Source organism: Babylonia areolata, chromosome 26 (assembly GCF_041734735.1).
Source record: "Babylonia areolata isolate BAREFJ2019XMU chromosome 26, ASM4173473v1, whole genome shotgun sequence".
Lineage (NCBI taxonomy): Eukaryota > Metazoa > Mollusca > Gastropoda > Neogastropoda > Buccinidae > Babylonia > Babylonia areolata.
The window spans coordinates 33,380,346-33,402,447 of record NC_134901.1 but is presented as its reverse complement, the minus strand read 5'-3'; the positions used below and the strand labels follow the sequence as shown (position 1 = coordinate 33,402,447).

General features: G+C 39.6%; 1 protein-coding gene across 3 annotated transcripts in view; it reads left to right on the top strand.

Annotated features, from left to right (window-relative positions):
• Nucleotides 1-21,381, top strand: part of LOC143300626 (epithelial splicing regulatory protein 1-like) — a 90,276-nt gene extending 68,895 nt beyond the window's left edge. For 2 of the 3 annotated variants that reach the window (XM_076614423.1, XM_076614424.1), the window contains exons 11-14: nt 6,956-7,210; nt 8,875-9,238; nt 9,977-10,293; nt 11,816-21,381. In XM_076614423.1, the coding sequence (XP_076470538.1) occupies nt 6,956-7,210; nt 8,875-9,238; nt 9,977-10,293; nt 11,816-11,974 (1,095 nt within the window). In that variant the 3' untranslated portion in view covers nt 11,975-21,381. The remainder of the gene's footprint in view (nt 1-6,955; nt 7,211-8,874; nt 9,239-9,976; nt 10,294-11,815) is intronic. The other variant, XM_076614425.1, reaches the window with a different exon arrangement.
• Nucleotides 21,382-22,102: the final 721 nt, after the last annotated feature.

The following is a 22,102-nucleotide window of genomic DNA, read 5'->3' as shown; positions in this document are numbered from 1 at the left end:
CTCTGCCTCTCTACCTCTCCATCTCTATCTGTCCTATCCCCAAGAAAAAGAACCCAGCTGCACTAAATGATTACCGTCCTGTTGCCTTGACTTCAGTAGTGATGAAATGCTTTGAAAAAATTATTCTCTGCCATCTTCTTTCTTTCACTGAACAGCAGCTTGACTCTCTTCAGTTTGCTTATAAAGCACACAGAAGTACTGACGATGCTATCCTAACTCTCCTTCATAATGCTTTCCTTCATTTGAATAACACGGGATCTTTTGTTCGTATCCTTTTTGTTGACTTCTCTTCTGCTTTTAACACAATACAACCTCATCTCCTTGCCCTCAAACTGCTAGGCATGGATGTTGATCCGAAGCTTACTCTTTGGATAGTAAGTTTTCTTCTCAATAGAACTCAGTCCGTCCGCTTTCATTCTGCCCACTCTTCTCTAAAATCTACTTCTACTGGTGCACCCCAAGGTACAGTGCTGTCCCCTGTTCTTTTCACACTGTACACAAATGACGGCAGAGGCACGGACTCGGAGGAAATTCCTGTCATAAAATATTCTGATGATTCAGCAGTTGAAGATCTGTCCAACTCTGATGCTATTTATTTCAGTGAAATTAAAAAGTTCTGTTCTTGGTGTGAGAAAAACTATCTGGATCTCAACGTATTGAAAACAACTTGAAAGAAATGTTAATAGATTTTCGGAAAGACCCCTTGCCTGTAGCTAACCTTGTTATTGATGGTCAAACAGTGGAGAGGGTCAATGAATGTAGATATTTAGGGAGTAGTTAGTAGCCGTTCTTAACAAAGACAGACCGATAGAAAATATAAAAACGGAACCGCTATGGAACAACAAAAATGTAAAATACAAAGGTAATGTGTTACACTTTCCCAAATGGAGTAAAAAAGGCATTCTTATCGTACAGGATCTTTGGCAGCATGGAAATGTAATGACATACAAAGAAGTAGAACGCAAACAGGGCACTGACCCGGGCCTTCTTTTCGAATACAATGCCATCATAAACGCAATACCAGAACAATGGAAACAGCATCTATATAACGATGCCCACAAAGAGGATACCCCCAAAGACATTGCAACAACAGAGGGATACCTCACTACGTTATCTAACAAACAAATCCGAAAACACTTTGCCCTCAAACAAAACCATGAAATATGTGCAACACAATTTTGGAAGCGCAAACTAGACATCAATATCAAAGACTATTTCAACCTAGCTTATGAATGCACAAATGAATCCCGTCTGAGAATACTCCACTTCAAATTTATCCATAACATTTACCCAACGAATATTCTGCTTGCAAAAATGGGGGTGTCAAACACAAACACCTGCAACTGGTGTCAAGAAACTGATTACATTGAACACGCCTTTTACTCTTGCCCCAAACTATCTGACTTTTGGAAACATGTGAAACAGTTCATTCTCTCCCGTTACAATACACTGATCCCTGTGAATGAAAAAGTAGCGTTGTTTGGTACAACGAAAATGGATATCCCAGATCATGAAAAGAGAAAAAAATCAACACGACTCTGTTGATAGCAAAACTGTCTATTTCTAAATTCAGATATGGTAAGTGTAAGAATCAGTATCTTATCTTTGAAACTGAGCTGAAATTACGTAAGATGTGATCTATGTCTACCAAGATACCCGAGCACTTATATGGATCCATAAAAAAAAACCAAACTCAAGTGGTGAATTTAAATGTGTACATTTAAAGACGTTCCGTAAAGCTAATGCCTCCAGAGAGAGAGAGAGAGAGAGAGAGAGAGAATGAGATCGTGTCTACCTCGCCTCTTTCAGACATTGTGCATGAAACTACCTTGTATGTGATTTTATATGTTGCATGACCTTGACAATGTTTGAGCATGGCAATGGTAAGAAGACAGATTACAGGGGGAAGAAAGAGAGAGAGAGAGAGAGAGAGAGAGAGAAGGCAGAATAAAGAGATGAGAGAAGAAAAAAAAAGAAAGAGAAAGAAAAGACAACAGAAAGGAGAAAAATGGTGATGGAAGGAACAAACAAACAAACAAACAAAAACAAAAAAAAACAAAAAAAGATATTTTGGGACCATCTTAGACAATAAGCTGACTTTTGACAGAAATGTTGATTCCATTCATAAGAAATGTCAATCTAGAATTTTTTGTTTACAGAAGCTTAGAAATGTTGGTATAAATTCAAATATTCTTCAGAGTTATTATCGATGTTGTATCGAGTCCATGCTCACAGTTTCATTTGTGTGCTGGAATGGAAGTTTGGGAGTGAGGAGTAAGTGTGTTTTGAACGATGTCATGAGTGTATGCAGTAAAATTGTAAGAGTGAAACAAGCTATTATGCAAGAGCTGTATGAAAGTCGAGTGGTTAAAAAAAGCAGGCAGATAGCAACTGACGACACTCATATTTTAGCAAAGTATTATGAGCTATTGCCTATCAGGACGACGCTACAGAACTTTTAAGTTGAAATCCAGAGCTCTGAAGACTTTTATTCCACGTTCAATCCACCTTTTAAATTCTTGAGAACTGTCTGTGTGTGTGTGTGTGTGTGTGTGTGGCGCGCGCGCGCGCACTCTCATGTGAGACATGTGAAAGTCCGTGCATGATAGGTTGTACCTTGTTCTAGTTGTGGTGTGTGTGTGTGTGTGTGTGTGTGTGTGTGTGTGTGTGTGTGTGTGTGTTTACTGAGCTTAAAAACGTGACAATTGGTTATAATGAATGTGCAATATGTAGGAGGAATAATGTGCAATATGCAGGATGAATGTACAATGGAATATGTCTAATGCTAACGTCCATATTCTAAATATATTTCTGTTAATAATTACGATGTAATAATTAATTGCAATGTTTTTAAAAGCAAATATGTGAAATGCTTTTATTTGAGAACATATGTTTATTACTCTTGTTTAATCAAGTAATCCGCGTGTGTGGGGTGGGTAGGGTGTGTGTGTGTGCGGGTGTGTGCTGATTATCTGGTTGCGGTTTAACGCAATTTATCTTTATTCTTATCTTATCTGTCTATACGAGTATAATCAGTGTGCAGTATAGTAGGCTATGTTTATAATTATATTCAGATAATGTTTCTTAATTCTTTCTGTTTTTACATCAAGAATACTAGTTATTACCTGCAGTGTGTGGATGTATGTATGAAACGGTATATGTGATATTTTTTTTTTACATTTGTATCTTCGTAATATTCGTAAAAGTTGTTGACTTTTACAGTTATGGTCCCCATGTTGTTTACTTGTCTATGTTGTGATAATGCACCTGACCAAATTTCTCCAGTTGGAGATAATAAAGTTATTCTTATCTTATCTTATCTCTCTCTCTCTCTCTCTGCCTCTCTACCTCTCCATCTCTCTCATTCTGCCTCTCTACCTCGCCATCTCTCTCTCTCTGCCTCTCTACCTCTCCATCTCTCTCTCTCTGCCTCTCCTCTCTCTCTGCCTCTCTACCTCTCCATCTCTCTCTCTGCCTCTCTACCTCTCCATCTCTCTCATTCTGCCTCTCTACCTCTCCATCTCTCTCTCTCTCTGCCTCTCTACCTCTCCATCTCTCTCTCTCTCTCTCTCTCTCTCTCTCTCTCTCTCTCTCTCTCTCTCTCTCTCTCTCTCTGCCTTTCTACCTCTCCATCTCTCTCTCTACCTCACCATCTCTCTCTCTACCTCTCCATCTCTCTCTCTCTCTGTGCCTCTCTACCTCTCCATCTCTCTCTCTCTACCTCTCCATCTCTCTCTCTGCCTCTCCCTCTCTCTCTCTCTGCCTCTCTACCTCTCCATCTCTGATTCTGCCTCTCCATCTCTCTCTCTCTCTCTGCCTCTCTACCTCTCCATCTCTCTCTCTCTCTCTGCCTCTCTACCTCTCCATCTCTCTCTCTCTACCTCTCCATCTCTCTCTCTCTGCCTCTCCATCTCTCTGATTCTGCCTCTTCATCTCTCTCTCTCACTCTCTGCCTCTCTACCTCTCCATCTCTCTCTCTCTGCCTCTCTACCTCTCCATCTGTCTCTCTGCCTCTCTATCTCTCCATCTCTCTCTCTACCTCTCCATCTCTCTCTCTCTCTGCCTCTCTACCTCTCCATCTCTCTGATTCTGCCTCTCTGCCTCTCCATCTCTCTCTCTCTCTCTCTCTCCCTCTCCATCTCTCTCTCTCTCTCTCTGCCTCTCTACCTCTCCATCTCTTTCTCTCTCTGCCTCTCTACCTCTCCATCTCTCTCTCTCTCTCTCTGCCTCTCTACCTCTCCATCTCTCTCTCTCTCTGCCTCTCTGTCTCTCTCTCTCTGCCTCTCTACCTCTCCATCTCTCTCTCCCTGCCTCTCTACCTCTCCTCTCTCTCTGTGTGCCTCTCTACCTCTCCATCTCTCTCTCTCTCTGCCTCTCTACCTCTCCATCTCTCTCTCCCTGCCTCTCTACCTCTCCTTCTCTCTCTCTCTCTCTGCCTCTCTACCTCTCCATCTCTCTCTCTCTCTGTCTCTCTACCTCTCCATCTCTCTCTCCCTGCCTCACTACCTCTCCTTCTCTCTCTCTCTCTGTGCCTCTCTACCTCTCCTTCTCTCTCTCTCTCTCTCTCTCTCTCTCTCTGCCTCTCTACCTCTCCTTCTCTCTCTCCCTGCCTCCCTACCTCTCCTCTCTCTCTCTGTGCCTCTCTACCTCTCCTTCTCTCTCTCTCTCTCTGCCTCTCTACCTCTCCATCTCTCTCTCTCTCTGTGCCTCTCTACCTCTCCTTCTCTCTCTCTCTCTCTCTCTCTCTCTGCCTCTCCTTCTCTCTCTCTCTCTCTGTGCCTCTCTACCTCTCCTTCTCTCTCTCTCTCTCTCTCTCTCTGCCTCTCTACCTCTCCTTCTCTCTCTCTCTCTCTCTCTGCTTTTCTACCTCTCTATCTCTCTCTCTCTCTGCCTCCCTACCTCTCCTTCTCTCTCTCTGCCTCTCTACCTCTCCATCTCTCTCTGCCTCCCTACCTCTCCTTCTTTCTCTCTGCCTCTCTACCTCTCCATCTCTCTCTGCCTCTCTACCTCTACCTCTCCATCTCTCTCTCTCTCTCTCTCTGCCTCTCTTTCTCTCTCTCTCTCTCTCTCTCTCTGCCTCCCTACCTCTCCTTCTTTCTCTCTGCCTCTCTACCTCTCCATCTCTCTCTGCCTCTCTACCTCTACCTCTCCATCTCTCTCTCTCTCTCTCTCTCTCTCTCTCTCTGTGCCTCTCTTTCTCTCTCTCTCTCTCTCTCTGCCTCTCTACCTCTCCTTCTCTAAAATTTTTTATCATTACTTTTCTGTGTTAATTTCACTTGAATCATTCATGTGTAGCATTCATGCTAGGGTTTTGTTGTTGTTTTTCCCTTGGTGTGTGTGTGCGTGTGTGTGTTACTCGCTTCCGTTCCGTACAGATGTGAGTGATGTTGTGTCTCTGTTTGACGCTGTGTTATACTTGTACATTATACATGTATTAAGTATTAAGTATAACTACATTTATATGCCTACATGTTTGTGTGTCTCTTTGAACAACAGCAGATGTGTAAGTCGGCCAAAGTGCTAATATCTTCACCGTTGGAAAATAAAGATTCATTCATTCATTCTCTCTCTCTCTGCCTCTCTACCTCTCCTTCTCTCTCTCTCTGCCTCTCTACCTTTCCTTCTCTCTCTCTCTACCTCTCAATCTCTCTCTCTCTGCCTCTCTACCTCTCTACCTCTCCATCTCTGCCTCTCTACCTCTCCATCTCTCTCTCTCTCTCTACCTCTCCATCTCTCTCTCTCTCTCTCTCTGCCTCTCTACCTCTCCTCTCTCTCTCTGCCTCTCTACCTCTCCACCTCTCTCTCTCTGCCTCTCTACCTCTCCTCTCTCTCTCTGCCTCTCTACCTCTCCACCTCTCTCTCTCTGCCTCTCTACCTCTCCTCTCTCTCTCTGCCTCTCTACCTCTCCACCTCTCTCTCTCTGCCTCTCTACCTCTCCTCTCTCTCTCTCTGCCTCTCTACCTCTCCACCTCTCTCTCTCTGCCTCTCTACCTCTCCATCTCTCTTTCTGCCTCTCTACCTCTCCATCTCTCTCTCTGTGCCTCTCTACCTCTCCTTCTCTCTCTCTCTCTGCCTCTCTACCTCTCCTTCTCTCTCTCTCTGCCTCTCTACAACGAGAACGATTGGTTTGAATGCTTATGAAAAGTGGTTTCAGACTGAGCCCTCGTTACTCTCCCCTTGTCCGATGTGCGGTCATTCAAGGGAGGATGAATTGCATTTTTTGTTTAGTTGTAAAGCTTATGACGATATTCGAGAAAAATGTGTTGTATTTAAAACAAATTCAGCAAAGAATGAAGATATTTTTGGAGTGCTTAATCTAAATCAGGAAACTTCACTACAGTCACTTGCAAAATATATTGCAGAAGCAAATAACATGCGACGAAAAAAACTCAACAATAATAAAATAGTATCAGGTGTTGCTCATTGTGAAAAGTGAAATCTGTGTTGTCATTCTCATATGGAAAATATTTATGTTATACATTTATATATGTTTTTGTTTTTATTTCTCACTACATGCCATTACTTTGAATGGATGGTCGAACTGCACTTTGTTGCACAGATTGATTGATTTCGTTTTGGCTTTGGTTTTCATCAATATTATTACTATTGATGCATGTTGTTATTTGTATTATGAACCCCCATGTCATTAGGGCTGTAAAGCTATTGACATTAAAGTGTTCAGTGTTCAGTACCTCTCCATCTCTCTCTCTGTGCCTCTCTACCTCTCCTTCTCTCTCTCTCTGCCTCTCTACCTCTCCATCTCTCTCTCCCTGCCTCTCTACCTCTCCATCTCTCTCTGTGCCTCTCTACCTCTCCATCTCTCTCTCTCTGCCTCTCTACCTCTCCTTCTCTCTCTCTCTCTGCCTCCATTCTCTCCCCCTACACCACTCCTTGTCTGTCTCACGTTTCAAAACACTACATCATTATAAAAAAAAAACCCACCGAAATCGGCCAGGTTCTGAACCGAAGCATGGACCCCCGCAACCCTGACCCTCCAGACAATCAGCTGACCTCCACCCTCCTCGCCCAGTTCTCCCCCAGCACCATCCCCCTCATCCCACAGAACTTCATCACAGCCGGCACACGCAGGGACTGCATCCGCCTGCGGAACCTGCCGGGTGGGGCACAGGTGACAGACATCCTCACCTACCTGGGGGAGTTCTCCCAGTACATCCAGTACCAGGGTGTCCACATGGTCTACACTGCTCAGGTCAGGGGCTGTGTGCTGGTCACCAGCATGGATTCTGTTTTTCTTTGGTTTCCTTGCTGTCTGTCTGTCCTTTCTTACTTTTCCTGCCCCATTTTCTGTGCCCCTTTAGCGGCTCCCAGAGGTAGTGGCTTCAGTCCATGTTGTTTATGGGCCAGCCAGTCATGAGCCATCTCAAAGTTGATGATGTTGTGGTGTGGTGAGGGTGAATTGATGTGTATGAGCATGGATTTGGTTGGTAGCTTTTTTATTTTTCTCTCTCTTTCATGTTGCTTATGGTTTATCTGAGTTCAGGAGGAACATGGCAGAATAGTAAGATGCTTGCCAATACAGAGAGTCTGTGAGGGTGTGGGTTCGAATCCAACTCTTGCCCTTTCTCCCAGGTTTACTGGAAAATCAAAGTGAGTGTCTAGTCATTCTGATGAGACGATAAACTGAGGTCCCGTGTGTAGCACACACTTGGTGCACTGAAAAGGAATGCATGGCAAGGAGAGTGTTATCCTCTGGCAAAATTGTGTAAACACAAATCCACTTTGATACATGCACAAATATATAAGCATGCACTCAAGGCCTGACAAGCACGTTGGGTTATGCTGCTGTCAGGTATCTGCCCAGCATATGTGGTGTAGCATATATGCATTTGTCTGAACAGAGTGATGCCTCCTTGAGAAACCAAAACTTATCTGAGTTCAGACAACATTGAGATCAGAAGGATACAGGTGGAGTGGTGAGTTGGATATGGATTTTTAGGGAGTGGCCAACTGTTAACAGTGAAAATGGATTTTGGAACCAAGTACTTGAAGTAGAACATAACAGATATTCTTAAGCTACTTGGGGCAGTACTTCAGTATATTAAACACCCAAATGTCCTCATGATCCACAGTTCTCAGGTTGGTGGCTGTGCAAGGATTCATGAAGAGGAATATATAAAAGTGGGAATCGGTGTAGTGGCAGTTTGCATACTATTCCTTAACGTGTGCTAACAGGTCAGTCCTGTACACCCAGTGGGCGTGAGTGTGGGTGTGAGTGAATGTTGGAGGCATGTGGACAGAGAAGGTTGCATTCAGGTAGCCTGTTGCCAGGGAAATCCAATTTTGGGACGAAGACAAGCCAGGTTGTGTGGATTTGGGATGGGTAGTGATATTGAGACAGCATGAAATATTGTGCAGCAAAAAAAACAACAGAACATTAGAGACAGTTCAAGAGAATGTTTTTTTTTAAATTTTATTTATTGACAATATGAACACTGGATGTTGAAATGCATTTATTATAAGCAAAGTTTAAATCACAGTATGCAGAGGGATGTGATTTACTTTTTCAGAAATAAACTGTTAAACAAAACCTGGTCTACAGTAAAACATTTTCTTTCTGACAATTAAAAAATAAGGTAAATGGCACAAGAAAAACTCCCAAAAATTAAATTTGAGCTGAAAAGTTATACCTGAAAATCCTACATGGACATGACTCACCAGAGTAATTCTATATGGACATAACTCACCAGAGTAATTCTATATGGACATAACTCACCAGAGTAATTCTACATGGACGAGACAAACTGAAGTGCCTTGTATCCAAAATCAGAACTTTCACCATTTCAGAGAAATTAGAATGTCACTCCTACATTGTGTGGAGCCCTGTCCACTAAACAGGAGTGTTGATGGTTTCAGGGAGAGCCATCTGGGGAAGCCTTCATTCAGTTGGACTCGGAAGATGCTGCCCTGGTTACAGTGCTTAACCGCCACCGCCGGCCCATGATCTACGCCAACAAGAAACGCATCATCGATGTCCTCCAGTGCTCAGGCGACGACATGAGTCTGGTGCTGGCCAACAGCATTGCGGACCTGACGGCGGGGCTGACCGGCCCCTTCATGCCCCAGGTGGCCCAGCTGCCACAGGTAGCACAGGTACCGCAGATGGCACCGGTGTCCTCCATGCCGGTGGTGTCATCCATGTCTGTGGTGCCTGCAGGGCCCCCGGTGCCCATGACCATGTCTCTGCAACAGCGACCCATGATCTCACCCAGCGGCATGGGTGAGTGTGTTTTGTTAGGGATGGAGGAGTGTGGTGATGGAGGGGGAGGGATGGGAGGACAGGGGATGTTTGTGTTGTTGCAGCAGGGGGAACTTGGGAGGAGAATTAAGAACGTTTTTTATGTTGAGTGTTTGTGTGAGGTATGATTTTCTTTGTTATTGAAAAAAGAAATATATATATATATATATATATATATATATATATATATATATATATATATACACACACATATGATATATACATACAGATATATGTATATTTCACAGTTGTTATGATTTTGATTTTCTGTAAAGTTACGGTTTTATACTTGTATCAGTCTGTCCAAACAAAGCACACACATACTTACAAAGCAGAATCATTCATTGGTTATAATTTTCATCAAAAGAAATGATTTTTCTCTTCCTACCCTTTCATAGCACAAGGCATACATATACTTGCCAAGAAGAATCCTTCATGGGGTTCATGGTTTCATGCAAAGGTGATGTGGTTACTCACTCCAATCTTTCCATAAAAACCATCACAAACACGCTTGCAAGGAAGAATTATTCTCCAGAGTGGGTTTGGAGGCAGGGGGGCAGGGGGGGGGGGGGTGGATATTCTCTTGTTGTGGAGCTATGTTGTGTGAAATTGTATTGTGTTATATGGAGTATGTTGTGTGGTTTTGTATGAAGTTGTGTGGTGTTGTGCAGTGATATATTATCACAAAGTGTGCACAGTGCAATAATTTCTGCCTGGCAGTGACGGCCCCAACACTACAGCTGACATCTCCATCACCTGCCCAGGTGGGCACCATGCAGGTGACACAACTGCCCCAGCACCACCTGCCCCCTGCCGCCGCCACCTTCTCCCCTGCCACTGTTGCTGCTGCTGCTCCCATGGCCCAGCCTGCACAGAGACCTGCCTTCTACCCACCCATGCTCTACTGGTACCCGAGCCCCCCTGTGTCCCCCCAGACCTACTTCACTCATACCGCCCCCTGTGCCATCATAATGCGAGGCCTGCCTTATAACGTTACCATCACTGATGTAGTGAACTATTTCCAGGGCTTTCCTGAGGTATATATAGACCACAAGGCGCATGATGTTTAAAATACTGAGTTCTGACACATGCACAGGCGCAGAGGTGGACAAGTGAAAAAAACAACTCCTTGTCGTTTGGTTCATTACTGGTTTGGGGAGGCTGTTATTACAGTGTTCTTAGTTCTTTTGGTTTTTTCCTTGGTTCCTTTGGTTCAGTTCCATACTTCTGTTTACATTCTTTTTTCTGTTCATTCAGTTTGAGTATTATTGAATTTTGTTTTTAGCTGGATTGAAAATGTCCTTTCTAGTTAAGCTGAATTCTGTTTCATTTTGTTCTTTCAACATTTGCGCTGGTCTAATTTTTTCTAAAGCAAAATGAAACAAATCTGAAAACGTTGTATTACAAAGCCTGCATCCAGTTTCCCAGGCTTGGATCAATTAATTTGCATGTCCCCACAAAAGGCTTGCACAGCATCCATTTATCTTTGACATGATTTTTAATGGTGGTATGAATCAAATGTAAAATCAAACTGGTTCAACAGAGTAAGGAAACTATTTCATTTATCTAATCTTAAACTAGTTGATGTCAATTAACAAAAAAACAAAAAACAATTTAAAAAAAAAACGCATTTGAAGTTGTATCACCGATATATACAACAGCAAGGAATATTATCTGAAATATTATGAAATAAACTAGGTTTTCCATATTTTTTAGCCAATATCCAAACAAACATTTCTGTTGTATGAAAATCCTCAAAATTTCCATGATATGATAAAAGAGCAGCTTAGTTTTTCCACTGTTGTAACGTTTAATAAAGGCTGTGGCTCTCAATGCATTATGGTAGTCTACCTCCCATTCTCTTTCTTTCCCCCATGTCTCTCTCATTTTGCTTTTCATTTTGTTTTCTTTTGTGTGTTTTTGTTTTCTTTTCTTTTCTTTTGTTTAGGTTAAATTTGCTTTGATTTCCATTCAGTTTTCTTTGCACCCTCAAGCAGTTTAGGACTGAAAGAATAGTGTGTGTGTGTGTGTGTGTGTGTGTGTGTGTGTGTGTGTGTGTGTGTGTGTGTGTGTGAGTGAGTGTATGTGACGAGAGTAATACCATGATGATAATGGTTACTGCTTTGGAGTGTTCATTTTGTCTGTTATGAATGTCAAGCACCAAAATTCCATATATCTATTTAATTACATTTATGGACCATAATTTTGATACATGATGATGTTTATGCGTATCTGGTAGTTGTAACTGCAACATGCAAAACATTTCACTGAGAATGTGGACAATGAAAGGTGTTTTACACATGCATACACACACACATGCACATACAGGCACACAAGTACTCATGTATTAATTCACACACCCACAGGAAATAGCTTGTTTTAAATGCAGACTTTAAAATTTCACAGAATTTTAGTTTGTATTGTTTTATGTGTTGTGGTCTGGACAGATTAACAATGTCCAAAGAATATCTGAAGCTCTCAAACTAACACTTCATGAATGTACAAATAAACATTCTATTCAGCTAATACAGCACTGTCTTTATCATTTTATTTTTGCAGGTGACTGCGGAGTCTGTTCAACTTCAAACAAATGCAGAGGGGAAGCCTAACGGGGATGCTTTGGTCACTTTTGCAACAAGGGCTGAGGCTGAACGTGCGATTATTGAACGTAACCGCCGCCATCTTGGAAATCGGTTCATTGAGCTCTTCATGGCATAAGAAGTCAGGGAAGGGTGACCAACTGGGAATGGTTGGAAGTCGTCTAACTTGTCTCTGAAGACTGTTCGTCAAGATCTTAGCATTGTAAATATCATCATGAAAGAAGGACTTATCAGACCAGTCAGTTCTAATCATGAGTACAAAAGCACAAGTTGATTTATTTATCTGACTTATAATCATGGAGTGCCATCTGGTCACGGCCTTATTATTATGATTGATTGTTTATTGTTGTTTTTTTGGCTCACATATGTAAACAAAGTAAATCTGATTTTGTTATCTATCTGTCTATCTCTCTATATATATACATATATATATATGTGTGTATGTTTGGATTAAACACACACAAAAATCTGTGCATACATACCAGTTACACAGGTGAAAGTGTTCCAGATTGAAGCATGTTTTCGGATTGGGAATGTTTATTTCATAGTCTCCAGATAAGCCAGATTTTCTAGGGTAGTTCCTGTTTTGTTGCCAGAGAAGTGTATAGAAATGTGGTTTAAGACAGCATGACATTATATTTCTTTGACCAACAGAGCACACAAAATGACACTAATCAGTATTTGAATCTGGATGCTGAATTAACTAGTATGAACTTGATGAAAATATCAGTTGATAGTTACTTCTCTTATGCAGTATCTGAGCAATAGAGTTGTTGAAAAGATGGGAACAGGTCAGAGACTAGTTTAAATTTCTGAGATACAAATGTATAAATTGTTTGGATATTGATGAAATGTAGATCTGTTTGGATATGATTGCCTTGTATGAATGACAATTTTTCAGTAGATCTACAAAAAAATAGTTTTTGATGATGAGGAAAAAATATAACTTGTACAGTTTAGGCCTACATATTGTGTATTAGCAGTAATTCAATTGTTAGTATGCAAGAAAATAACTCTAAAGATAGAAGATTACCAAAACATTTGTGTTTGTGGAGTGTTGCACAAGTGTTTGGAGAATTAGCTGAGATTTATCAAAGACGGAAAGTCATGATGAAGACAGGGAAAGTTTGAACTTTGATAGATCTGTTTATTCATATATCAAACAAAATGCTGACTGAGTGGGCTGATGTTTCCAGCACACAACTTTCAGTTTGACAAACACTTGTGACAGATGGTAAGCAAAAATATGATTTGGTTCAATACATAGGTAAGTATTTGTAACACCTCTACCTTCCCCCCCATCAGTAGGAATCATTGTGAAGGCTTTGCCTCTCGTTTTTAGATAATTCAGCACACATTTGAAACTGCCTGTATAAAAATGTTGTACATATTGACATTTTTAACTTGCATCATTGCTTGTGCCAGGAAATTACATGTTTATGAAATTGTACAATGCTTCAGTGAATATATTTCATTCAACACTTATGCAAAAATATTTATCTGTTTTAATGACAACAGCCTCTCTTTTTTCTCTTGAAACATGACTTATTTGCTCTTGTTGACACATTTTATGAAAGATTTACCCGTTGTTTATTGATTTTGTTTACTTTTAACTTTATGTTTATTGTATTTTTTAAAGATATTCCTGTACATTCTTGACAAATCTATTGATCTGAAAGTTTACGTGGAATGAAAATTTTTTTCTTTTTGGCATGAGTCTGTCGATTCAAATATACAAACAGGCTTGTGTCTGTTGGCTCGTGTGAACACATGTTTTAAACATTGGAAATAATGATCAATATTTGTTGCTAAAAGCAAGACATTTTCTTGTCATTATTATTGTTATCATTATGAAAATTGATTCTAGAGAGACACTTGTTTGAAAAAGCAAGACATTTTCTTGTTGTTATTATTAGAATTATATGAAAGTTTCTCGAGTGTGTATCTCTAGAGAATTACACCTGTTTGAAAAAGAAAGACATTTTCTTGTCATTATTATTAGTATTATATGAAAGTTTCTAGAGTGTGTATCAATAGAGAATTACACTTGTTTGAAAAAGAAAGACATTCTAATGCTATTAATTGTTGTTATCAGTATGAAAGTTTATTCTAAAGTGTGTATCAATGAAAAATTACGCTTGTTTGAAAAAGCAAGACATTTGATGATTGTTATTATTATTAAAGCTGATTCCAGAATGTGTATTTACAGAGAATTACACATTTTATCCTGAAAAAAATGCTGCTATGTTGTTTGCTGTTTTTTGGTTTTTTGGTCTTGTCCTGTTGAACTGTTTATTGCTTCTTTTTTTATATTGTCCCTCTCCCTCTCCCCCTCTTCTTCCTTCTCCTGTTAATACCCCCCCCCCCTCCCACACACACACACACTTTTTTTTATTGCCCCTCCTTCTGCACCTCTGTCATATGGTTTCTGTGCCTTTTTCATCCACAGCGCCATTTTTCTCACCAGTTTGTGGTGTTCTTCAACTGAAGAAAATTATCTAATTATTGTTTAACTTCAATTTTCAGTGCATGCAAAGTTACTAAAAGACTGTGCTTCCAATGTCTCTGACATCTTTTCTAATTCTTTTACATATACTTACTGTTGAAGACGCTGATAATATAAAGATACACTGATTCTAAAAAGAGTTTAAACCATGACAAAAAGAACTATTATATTCTATTGTACATAGACTGTTTATTTTTTTCTTGGATATACATGTTATTTAAGCATGATTGTACTTTATGGTTATGCTTTTGATGAGTTTGATTTCTAAAAACTTTGATCTTCCTTTGTGTCATATTTATATTGTTATATGATGTTATCTTTTTTCTCCAAGCTGATTAGTTGACTGCTTCATTTACATTTCCCAGAATATTGTGTAACTATGATATCATACACCAGTGTTTTTCCCACTGTTCCAAACTAACATAGATATGCTGTTGAATTTACACATCATACAATAGCAGTTTTAAGATTGTAACTTTTCGTTTCTCAAAAACATCCATTCGATCTTTGTATGACTCACAGATACATGCACACTCACATGCACTCAAACACACACACACACACACACACACACACACACACACACACACACACACACACACACACACACACACACACACACGCACGCATGCATGCACGCACGCATGCATGCATGCACACATAAATAGGCATGTGAGCAGTGTGTAGGCACATGCTTACGTGCATATGTTCACTAACATCAGTGGATCTGTATTGACCAAAACATTCCATTTATGTTTACATTCCCTTATAAGATTATTGACAAGAAAAAAAAATTGTGGGTAGATTTTGTTTTATCATTCATTTCCTCCAACAACTCTTTCACTTCCTCTGTTCCCTCCATCCCGTTTCTTCTGTGTCTTCCATTCTTTTCTTTTTCTTTTTTTTTATACTAAAGTGACCAACTCACCATATCACTGAACAAGATTTTGCTCCAGTTTTTAAGAGTTTACAGACATAATCAGCCCTTGCATGCAGTTTTTAAAACCAGTTTTGCCTTAATATCTTTCAGCATATCAGGTTGTTTTGACTGGTCTCCTGTCTTCCACTTTCTTTGGAATGTTAAAGTAAGTTATTGTTATTGAATATGTAATGTATCATAGATTTGATTATGCACAAGTTTGACTGCATGTGGATATTGAAAGTTGTGGTTGATGAAATTGAAGTTCATGTTTATGAAAGTATTGTTATGTTGTGTACATATTGTTTCCCTTGAATGGACATACAGATTTCACATTTGTTTCTTTTGTTCAGTCTTGTTTGTTCAGCAGATTTACCAGAATCTGGAATAAGTGTATATATTTCAGCACTAACTTTTATAGTTGATGCATTTCAGCTCAGATTTTGTTTTTCTTTTCAATTTTTCTTAAGATCAATGATTAAATGATTTAGTTAGATCAATTCAGCTAAGATTTTGTTTTCCTTTTCAATTTTTCTTAAGATCAATGATTAAATGATTTAGTTAGATCAGTGTTTTTTTGTTTTGTTTTTGTTTTGTTGTTGTTGTTGTTGTTTGTAGCGTTCATAATCTTGAAATTTGTTCATTATTGTCAGTTTTTAACCCCTAGGCTGCCTGCATGACGAGATAACTCGTCATGGCAAGCATGTATGCTTCGCTGCCTGCATGACGAGATAACTCGTCATCGAAATATTCTGACTTTTCCCTGCTTTGCATTCAGTTCGTTGACAAAAATGCTGGTAGCTTTAGCTTGGGGAATCTTTCTGGATTCTATTCATAGCTAGAAACACCATCTGCGTCATAAGGCAGTCCTTTATTTGAACGTTTTGGTTGGGTTACTGGCCGCAGTCTTTGCCTGGCTCCTCTCCTCGCTCGCTCAACAAAATGTCGGACTGACTCCGTCCTCAAGACATGCGCTCGTGGCGAACTAAATCAACCAAGATTACTTTCTTTAGCTAATGCTCAGAAAGAATTGGAGCATAAATTCGAAGGAGAAGACAGTGGTGAACATTTATAGGACGATTTGATAGAAAATAAAGGGAGCAATCAAGAGAGTGGCCAAGATACAACTATCAGTGAGTGATGCAGGCTGTTCAACTCTAGCAGACGAATTTTTAGCAGGGCACCATATGAGCTATTTTCTTGGCACTCAGCCAACGCGGTCTGATGAAGTGACGGTGTGAGAGGGGTGAAGAGGAGGGGGGTGGAGACTGAGGGGGCGTGGCCTCACATCCATATTATCACTTGCAGAAGTCACAATGCATCTATTTCTTTTTTAGTTTTTTTTATATTGTGGTTGTTCTAGTATGATTTTGTGTGTGCAGATATCCATTTGTCCAGAAAATGATATTTTTGTGCAAATTACCAGACTAATGTTTGCAATGAACAAGTTGAAAATGTGACAAAAAACAAAACACTGATTTCAAAACAACAGCATGTCACTTAAAATGCATAAAATGGGAAAACATCATGTGTTTTGTATTCTTTATTCATTTCCCTTTCAGAAAATATATACTTTTATGGGTCTTTCTCCAATAACAAAGAGCACAGAATTTTTTGAAAATTTATACCCGTTTTTTGTGAAAAAACCCTGGCAAATAGATTTCACTTAAATCTTATTTTCCTGGCAGCGAAAGGGTTAAATGTTTAACATCTGTCCCTTAAGAATTGACACATGCTCAGTTTGCTCAGTCCTTATCAGCTGATAGAGGGAGAAAACCAAGTTGGTTTCAACAAAAGGAGCAAAGCTGGCATCTCACAGCTTGGGGCAACATCTGGTTTGGATCAGTCAGATCTGAAGTCAGTCACACCATCTGGTTTGGATCAGACCCAACCTCACTCACATGTGGCTGTGTGGTCATGTGCATATTGATCTTGCTGCAGGCTTTGTTGTATGAAGTTATTGATCAATCAGAGTTTCCCATACATTGTTTCGGGGTTTGCATTTGTCTAACAATGCTTGGGTTTGGAGACAGCTGAGCCGACTGGCCATCTACAGGCTGTGCACTCGTCTTTGGGGGTTACTTCCCTTGCATCTTTATTGGTCCCTGAGCATAAGTTGCAAAGAGCAATGATGTATCAGCAACTTGTACTTTCCATTTTGATATATATTTTACTGCTTTACTATTGGCTTAGTATTTTTCTCCTGTGCACATTGGGAACACCAGCAAATATTTGCTTGGTGTGTCACAGGGAGAGAAGAGTGGGGAGAGGAAAGGTGGTTACTGCTAAGTACAGTACGTAGAGTGTTATTTAGATTTTTAAAATTTTATCAGTGACAAAAATCACAAACCAAGATAACTGATACAACAGGTATACCTTAACATGTGTGTCTATGGAGGTATTGACTTCTTGTTGCTGTGTAATTTTTTTTCCTGATATAAGATGATTGATTTGTTCTTTTTCCTCACTTGCCTTTTTACTGAATTCTTAGCTCTAAAAAAAACACCCCCCAACCACAGCCATAACCTTTGATTTTTAACACTGAACACTAAAAGCTTGGAAAGCTGTTTTGTACATGCATACTCAGCTACGCATGTGATGTTTTGTTTTTGAGCAAGTTGTTATTCAACTGTTTACTAATAATGTTAGTAAATGTTAAATATTTTTACCATTTGCCTATGATTCTATCAAATGTTAATGATTTTATCAAATGTTATATATTATACTTTTATCTCATAATTTTCTTGAATGATTCATTATGTTTGTGTATCCTTTTTGTGTGTCTGTAAATTAGTTGTATTTCTTAACTTCCATTGCGATATGTCTCATTATACAAACTAGTATGGACAGAAATATATCTCAGTGTGTGATAGGCTTTTGATGTCTGCTTTTTATCAACTTGCAAAACACACATTTTTATTCTAGTCAGTTTGGCAGGGTAAGAAAATAATCCACAGCTTACATGTGAAATAATTATCACCTTACAATTATCAGACAAATGGAGACTTGTGTTTGTTTTTGTATATGTGTTGTTGTTCCTAAATATCTTTATGTTCATTGCTTCCAAGATTTGTTTGTGTTGTTTTCAACTGTTTTCAGCAATAACTGATTTTGAGCAATAGAGGTTTTAACAATAACAGCCTAGCTTTTTTAATAGTATACCCTCATTTATTCTTAGTCATTAAAAAAATCAAAAGACTTTATTCAGTTTTACTCTTTTTTACTTTCATTTACTTTTCTTTTGAAGCTAGCGGGTAGCCTGTGAGGTCATGCTGGCAAAGTGCAAATGACTGGGCCAACGTGCATACACATTCAAAGCATATATGGGTATTCAAACTTCCCTTCCTGCCCATCCTTCTTAGATAGAATAATCTGTTTTGTGTTTTTGAGCACTATTGTAATGATTTATGATTGATGCTTTGGCAAAGGGTAAACAAACAAAAAACAACAGAAAACTTTGATTTGTTTTTAACTGGTTATGATTGTGCTCTTGTGTTCAAAGACACTTTTTATATTCTGTAGAAGTTGGGTTCATAACTATGTAATAGTAAGACAGTAATTGTTCAGTTTGAGACTCCACCAACATATGTATATATATATATATATATTTCATATGCTTTATGTACACAACATTGGTTTGAAATATATGATGAGAAATGATGGCCAAAAAGTAGCAGTTATTGCATATTGTGCCTTCTTTCCTTACTTTCCTCTTCTTTTTGTTTCCTTTGATATTTTCTCCTTTATCAGTGTTCATTTTATCTGACCACCTGTCTGTCTGTCCCCCCATACCCCTCTCTTCTTTCAATATGACTATAGCACAAATGAATGCAGACTGGTTTTTGAAAACATCATTTGCATTCTTATACCTTTACCTGATTTTGAAAATAAATAAATAAAAAGGAAGAGTTATTGCAGTTTTGTCCTCCATTTATTTATATGTTAATTTGTTAAATTATTTATTCATTTAAAGATTTATTTATTCAAATTATTATTCTGTAATTATTGCTGCTGTTACTGATACTATCATCAAAGGTTAACATTATTGTCACAAAGAGTACAGAGAAAGAATCTCAATAAAAAGAAAGAGTGAGAGAGAGAGAGAGATTTGATATGAAATGATCACACCAAGTATATATTTATTCTTGCCGTTCTCCAGCCAGTTTGTATATGTGCCTGCACGTGTGCACACATGCATTTGCAAATAATCTTATTGGCCTTATTCATCAGTACATGATTATCTCTGTTTTTATAGGAAAGTCATGGCTTGATATATTTTTAAACAGGTTTTACTCTTCTGACCTCCCCTGTGGGAGCTGGGGGGTCTTTCAGGATAAACAGCTTCCCCGCCTTCTGGAAATTCTGTGCTAGAAATTTCCTCTTTTCTGTTGCTCTCTTTGTCTCTGCCTTTTTTCTTCCTTCACTGTCGTTGTCTTTTTCTGCCTTCCCAGTCCATACCCCCCCCCCCCTTTTTTTTTTCGAGCAGGCCTTGACACTTTCTTTCTCTTTTCCACAGTCTGTGATGTACTGTCTGTGCTATGTTGCTCTGGCGATTAGGTAGTGAGATTGTAAACACTGGGATGGGCACTAGCTGCCCATTCTGCAGTGTTATTTGCCTTTTTGGCCATTTTTCATGTATTTTTTGTTTGGCTTGAAGTATTAATTGGTTTTTTTCTTCTGTTTTACAATTTTTAGTAATCTGGCAGTGATTGATTAAATAGAATGGTTGACATCCTCAGCACAGCATAATCTTATGTGCCCGAATCAGCTAAATGGTTAGGATAGTGTGTCATGACTTGGTTTGTTTTTGTTTTTTTTTAGGTTTATCTTAATGGGATTTTTGTGTATGTGACAGGTTTTGTTTTTTTTAATGCAGTTGGACATTTGTGTAGTGGACAGTCCTGATATGGCCGTATGCAGTCAGCTGAATTATAAGTGACAATGACAGTTTTGTCTTTGACGCAGTTGAACATTTATATGGTGGTGTAGTCCTGATATGGCCCTGTGTGGTTTGCTGAACAATGTCATGTCATATAATTTCTTGCCCACTGTTGTTATTGTAAATTTGCTGCACACATGTATGTTGTAACAAACATACCACATGATGGGAAGAGAGATAGAGAACTGCAATTTGCAGCAGACTTTGAGAGTAGGGACTCTCATATTAACTGGCCATTTTTACAATTGTTTTCCCCCGTTTTTCTTTTTTTCCCCTTCTTTCAGATTCTTGTTTAAGATGAACATGCTTATGGAATCAAGATCTTCTGTTTGTTTCTTTTTTCATTTCTTTTTTCTTTCTTTTCTTTCTTCTTGTATTATTTCATTCTCTTCTCTCATTTCCCCATTTTTTTAAGTTACATTTTATACCACCCAACTCCACAGTCAGTTTTAACCACTACATGAAAACACACTTTTTTTTTCAAAGCGTGTGCAATAGAAAGTTTCAGCAGCATATGTATTTCATTGTCTAGAGTTAACTATGTAATTCTTTGCTGCTGTTGTTCTTCAGATGTGTATATACTCTGGTTTTGTGCATCAGAGTGATTTCATTTTGCTTGTCCAAGGTGTTCATGGAGTAAAAAAAAATGTGACCTGAATTTTTGTTTCTGTAGATTTTTGTGTGTATATTAAGATTACCTTGTAAATGTGCATGGTTTTTCCTGTTGTACACAACATTTTGACAATATACCTCTGGTCAATGTGATGTTGATCAGTTGCTACATCTGTGAGATATTTATCGAGTGATTAATGCTCATGTGTATTTTTAAAAAAAGAGAAGAATATATATATATATATCCATCTCTCTTCATATATATACATAAGAATGTATAGATATAGCTTGATGTTAGATTAGTTTTATGTCCAATTTAACTCATGCAGAATTGCCTCAACGTTGATGTTGTTAGTCTATGTGCTTCCTCAGAGGTATTCAATTACAAGTTGGCTATGCATTTGTTGATTATTCAGATACACCCCTCCTCCCCACCCCACCCCCACCCCTACCTTGGCCTCTTCCCATCCCTCTCATGCCAAACATGTCCCCCACCATCTCTTTTCCTCTTTATGTAGCCTGTGCACCAAACCTGCCACCCACCATCTCTTTTCCTCTTCATGTAGCCTGTACACCAAACCTGTCCCCCACCATCTCTTTCCCTCGTCCTGTAGCCTGTGCACCAAACCTGTCCCTTACCATCTCTTTCCCTCTTTATGTAGCCTGTGCACCAAACCTGTCCCCCACCATCTCTTTTCCTCTTCATGTAGCCTGTGCACAAAACCTGTCCCCCACCATCTCTTTTCCTCGTCCTGTAGCCTGTGCACCAAACCTGTCCCCCACCATCTCTTTCCCTCGTCCTGTAGCCTGTTCACCAAACCTGTCCCCCACCATCTCTTTCCCTCTTTATGTAGCCTGTGCACCAAACCTGTCCCCCACCATCTCTTTTCCTCTTTATGTAACCTGTGCACAAAACCTGTCCCCCACCATCTCTTTCCCTCTTCATGTAGCCTGTGCACCAAACCTGTCCCCCACCATCTCTTTCCCTCATCCTGTAGCCTGTGCACCAAACCTGTCCCCCACCATCTCTTTCCCTCGTCCTGTAGCCTGTACACCAAACCTGTCCCCCACCATCTCTTTCCCTCTTCATGTAGCCTGTGCACAAAACCTGTCCCCCACCATCTCTTTCCCTCTTTATGTAGCCTGTGCACCAAACCTGTCCCCCACCATCTCTTTTCCTCTTTATGTAGCCTGTGCACCAAACCTGTCCCCCACCATCTCTTTCCCTCTTCATGTAGCCTGTGCACCAAACCTGTCCCCCACCATCTCT